General features: G+C 24.9%; 1 protein-coding gene across 1 annotated transcript; it reads left to right on the top strand.

The window, feature by feature from the left end:
- Positions 1–998: 998 nt before the first annotated feature.
- Positions 999–2,144, top strand: LOC135926574 (nicotinamide riboside kinase 1-like). The gene is made up of 6 exons (XM_065462495.1): positions 999–1,121; positions 1,165–1,255; positions 1,297–1,348; positions 1,390–1,621; positions 1,662–1,801; positions 1,850–2,144. The coding sequence occupies exons 1-6, from the start codon at positions 1,090–1,092 to the stop codon at positions 1,930–1,932; spliced, it is 630 nt and encodes a 209-aa protein (XP_065318567.1). The 5' UTR covers positions 999–1,089; the 3' UTR covers positions 1,933–2,144.
- Positions 2,145–5,152: the final 3,008 nt, after the last annotated feature.

Below are 5,152 nucleotides of genomic sequence, written 5' to 3'. Positions count from 1 at the left end.
TTAGTATTTTAATGGATATAAATATAAAATTATAATAAATGTACTAATTTGTTCTCCTGTATCTATATTAATTGATATAAATTTATAATTATAATTTAAATGTACTAATATGTTCTCCTGTGTTTCTATATAAGTAATAATTTGTAAACTCTATTTTAGTATTTTAATGGATATAAATATAAAATTATAATAAATGTACTAATTTGTTCTTCTGTATCTATATTAATTGATATAAATTTATAATTATAATTTAAATGTACTAATATGTTCTCCTGTGTTTCTATATAAGTAGTAATTTGTAAACTCTATTTTAGTATTTTAATGGATATAAATATAAAATTATAATTTAAATGTACTAATTTGTTCTCCTGTATCTATATTAATTGATATAAATTTATAATTATAATTTAAATGTACTAATATGTTCTCCTGTGTTTCTATATAAGTAGTAATTTGTAAACTCTATTTTAGTATTTTAATGGATATAAATATAAAATTATAATTTAAATGTACTAATTTGTTCTCCTGTATCTATATTAATTGATATAAATTTATAATTATAATTTAAATATACTAATTTGTTCTCCTGTGTACTAATTTGTTCTCCTGTTTCTATATATGGATATTCAAAAATTTGTAAACGGTAGTAACAATTTGTATAAAAATTTCAATTTGATTGTTATCCTGTTTCTATATATGGATATTCAAAAATTTGTAAACGGTAGTAACAATTTGTATACAATATTCTTAAAAAATTTCAATTGTAAACGGTAGTAACAATTTGTATACGGTATTCTTAAAAATTTCAATTTGATTCGTAAAAGCTGAAGTTCGGTCATAAATTATCAATACCGTATTGTTTTTACAATATTGTAGAATCAATACCGTATTGATTTTAGATGGTATTGTTTCTACAATATTACACCGGGTCTAACTTTGCAAATCTCTACAATTAACATTAAAAATTTCATATTTAACATTTGACAGATAAAATAAATGTCAGTTATTTCATATTAGAAAAGATCCATATATTCAATATTTTTGCATATTTTTTTTTATTTTTCTTGACTTTGGATGCACCTTTAATGAATGAACAAGTTATTAATAGTTGGTATTAGTGGGTAATAAATTTGAAATTATTATGTCTAATTATTCATTTTATAGGGTCACAAATGGTGGTAAATCAACTTTAGCTCTTAAACTGAAAGAACTATGGACCATTTCATCCATTATTCATATTGACGAGCTTACCAAGGTAAAATAATTGTTATTTTTCTATATAATTTAAGATAATAGCCAATGAATAAATTGAAATATGATTCTATTTTGGATTATCATAATTGGGATGGTACATTTTTAAATAAATTGATTTATTATTATTTTTTTTAGAAGTTGAAACTTATGATTGGGAAAGGATTAAAAAAGAAGTGACTATATCTTCTCAAAATTTATTAAATTCTAGTCGACAATTAGCTTGCCTCTTGAATTTTTATAACTTACATGAGCATCATCCAATTCTATTTATTGAAGGCATATTATTATTTAATTCTCCAATTGATGAAATCTTTGATATAAGAATCTTTTTTACATTAGACAAAGAGGAATGCTGGAAGAGAAGAAAGTTTATTATAAATATTTTTTATATCTAAAAAGAAATTAAGGGAAAGGGTATATGAACCTCCTGAACCCCCTGGATATTTTGAAAAATATTGCTGGCCTTTATATATGTTTTACAAATCAGAATTAGAAAACAAAATCAAAGTAGACTCATCTAAATCTTCCAATATTCCATATAATATAAGTACCATAAAATATATTCATTTATTTATTAATACATTTATTGTATTAGACTTCATTAAAGGTGATAAAGCAATTGATGAGACCTTACTTTGGGCTAATAAGGAAATATATACTCATTTGTTAAATTACTAATACTTCTTTAATTTAAAAAATATATATATAATTTTTTACAAAATTTATTTTCTGTTATATATAATTTATTATTTTAATAATTCATTTTAAAAAAATCTAAGCTTAAATATAATAATTTTTTGAATAATTTTTGACTCAATAATTATTATATTTAAATGTATATATTTTTTTTAGCATTTGGTATTATATAAAATATATAACTTTTTATATTTATAATAATTATAATGAATTTAGGGAATTTTTCTTAAATAACTTTATAATTATAAAAAATTCAAGGAATTTTTTTTATATGATTGTATAATAAAGTGAATTTGGATTGTATAATATTTGTTCTTAAATGCTTTTAATTTTATGACAGCAATATACAAAAAAATTACTAGGTAACATATCTTTTATGTAAGATAATTTTTTTTCACCTTTTCTGGTAGTAAGCTCCTTCACTATCTATCTACACTTTTATACTCATGCTATTTTTATCTAATTTATTTTTATTTGTATCGATCACCTATCACTATCGAGGCCAAAGTATCTTGATCTCAATCAATATCGACCAGATATCCCACCGGAGTATCCTCATATCGATTTATCAAATCGACAGATATATCCCAATCCTGATCTCCCCCACTGGATTATCAATCCCGATGGATCTCCCACTGGAGTATCGTTATCCAATTCATTTTATTGGTAGACATTGAGCTTGAGAGGCCCTTGAGGTCACCATTATCCCACCACCTAGCGCTGGCCAAGAAATCTTCATCATCTGGCCCACAAATTCAGCTGGCTCTTTTTTGGTTTATTGGACAAGTATCCTAGCACCTGGCTGTCCAAGCCTGTTGGTGACCAAGGTGGCATTTCTCGACTCAGAAATTTATCATATCATATGTCTAAAGTCATCCGTCATCAAAGAAAACCTCGAAAATTTTTAGTTCCTTGCCAGGATTGAACCTGGGACCTTCGGTTTACAAGCCTACATATCACACCACTGGACCACCACAACGATAACTTTTATGTAAAATAATATCCAGAGATAAATAACATAATTTTTAATTGTAACCCTTTTTTGGTTTTAAATTTGTACATAACAAAATGACGAAAAAACTTATAATTATTGGGGAGGGGGGGGGGTTACCTGTAAACATTTAGAAGTAAATTTTCTGCCTATCTAAAATTCCACATGATTGGATTAAGGAACCTTTTGAAAATTATTAAATTAAGATATGAACCTGAGCCTTGCCCTCTTATTCATTATTATTAGCCCATATATTTAATTTTTTGGCCTTAGTCATATTATGTCCATAATTTGCTATTTTTAAGCCATGATTTTAATTTTAAACCCAAAGCAGGCATATTTTTAATTTAAAAAATAATTATGATCAACATTTTATTTCTCCAATCCACTATATTCTCACATATAAAATACCAATTTGATTTTTATCTATCTATTCTTTAAACCAAATCATAATAAATATTTTCCTTGCAAATAAAAACATTATATTTTTTTACTGTCACAGGGTGGCCTAGTGGGTTTATGATGTACGCTTATAAGCCGAAGATACTAGGTCCAATCCTGATAAGGAACTGTAAAAATTTTCAGGTTTTCCTTCATTACTGATAAAGACATATGATAAGATGAATTTCTAAATGCCACTCCGGTTTTCGACAGGTTTGGGCAGCTGAGTACTAGGATACTTGTCCAATAAACCAAATGAAAGATATAAACATTTTGTCATTTTTACTTAGAATCCTCTTTATTATATTATAGGGTACTCCATTTTATGCAAAAATTTTAAAATATTACCAACATATTTTGTAACTTTTTATTTTTTTGTTGGATAATTAAATTAAACGTAAGGTAAGACTAAATAACAAACCATAATCACAAGGAAAAATTGCTTTATAAATGATTTAATGATATGTACTGCATAATATATCAAATTTATTTTGGATAGGTACTACCGAATTTATTTATAATATATATTTGAAAAATCGTGATTTTTTGGAACGTCAGTAGACTAGTCTACAAGAGCGTCTTAAATTTGATTATCTGGGTTCGAATTCTAGTATCCATCATGTTTTTTTCTTAATCCAACCTTTTGGTTCTTCTGTCCTTGGGGGGGGGGGGGTGATATGTAAGACATCGGACTCAACCACGTGATTCCATTAATAAATTTTAATTGCGTTGACTTGGCAATATCCATCTTTATTTTAAAATAACTGAAGTGTCGGGGCTTCAATTATGGGTAGAATGGAAGGTGGCACGTCTCGATGAGATTTGATACCATTTTATATTTTAAAAGAAACTACAACACTTATATCGTCGATCTAGAATTGGAGTGCTCCACTCGACATTTTTAAAATTTTTGAGTTAGAAGTAGATAATTACTAATTTATTCCCAATATATAAAAATAAATACTAGATTAAAAAATCTTAATTTTTGCCAAAGTTATAGCTCTGTCAATTTTGCGCTATTTGCATATAACGATGTATTTTTTGCTTATGTTATTTAATCACGTGTTGTTTTCCCTCCTATTTTAATTTTTTTTTCTATATTAAATCATAAAATATTTTCATTCCATATCTCTATTCCAAATTAAATGTCAAGGTAAATTTTTTATTATATACAATAATGAAATTTAACAATTTTTTAAATTATGCTTATAATTTAAGTAAATTATTATGCATTACTTGCTCATATAAAAATTGAAAATTAAATTATAATGAAATTTAACAATTTTTTAATAATTAACTTGCTCATAATTTAAATAAATTATTAAGCATTACTTGCTCATATAAAAATAAAAAATACAATCTTTATAATGAAATTTAACAATTTTTTAATAATTTACTTTCATAATTTAAATAAATTATTAAGCATTACTTACTCATATAAAAATTGAAAATACAATCTTTATAATGAAATTAAACAATTTTTTAATAATTTACTTTCATAATTTAAATAAATTATTAAGCATTACTTGCTCATAAAAATTGAAAATTTTAATATTTATAATGAAAACAATTTTTTAATATTTCTAGAAGCAAAGCAAATGAAAGAAAAAGATTAAGGGAATGTAGTGAGGCCTATATCATTATCAAAGGTGATTTGAAAAGAGCAAGGATTGTTCAGAATGATCATTCTAATAAATGTATATTTCAATGTCATCTAAAAGTTTATGCAGATCAGAGAAAAATTATTCATGAGGTTTTTTGGAGCTTAAC

This window comes from Gordionus sp. m RMFG-2023, chromosome 3 (assembly GCF_954871325.1).
Source record: "Gordionus sp. m RMFG-2023 chromosome 3, tfGorSpeb1-WG-v2, whole genome shotgun sequence".
Taxonomy (NCBI): Eukaryota; Metazoa; Nematomorpha; class Gordioida; order Chordodea; family Parachordodidae; genus Gordionus; species Gordionus sp. m RMFG-2023.
The sequence above is the reverse complement of the archived record's forward strand: the minus strand, read 5'-3'. Positions and strand labels throughout refer to the sequence as shown.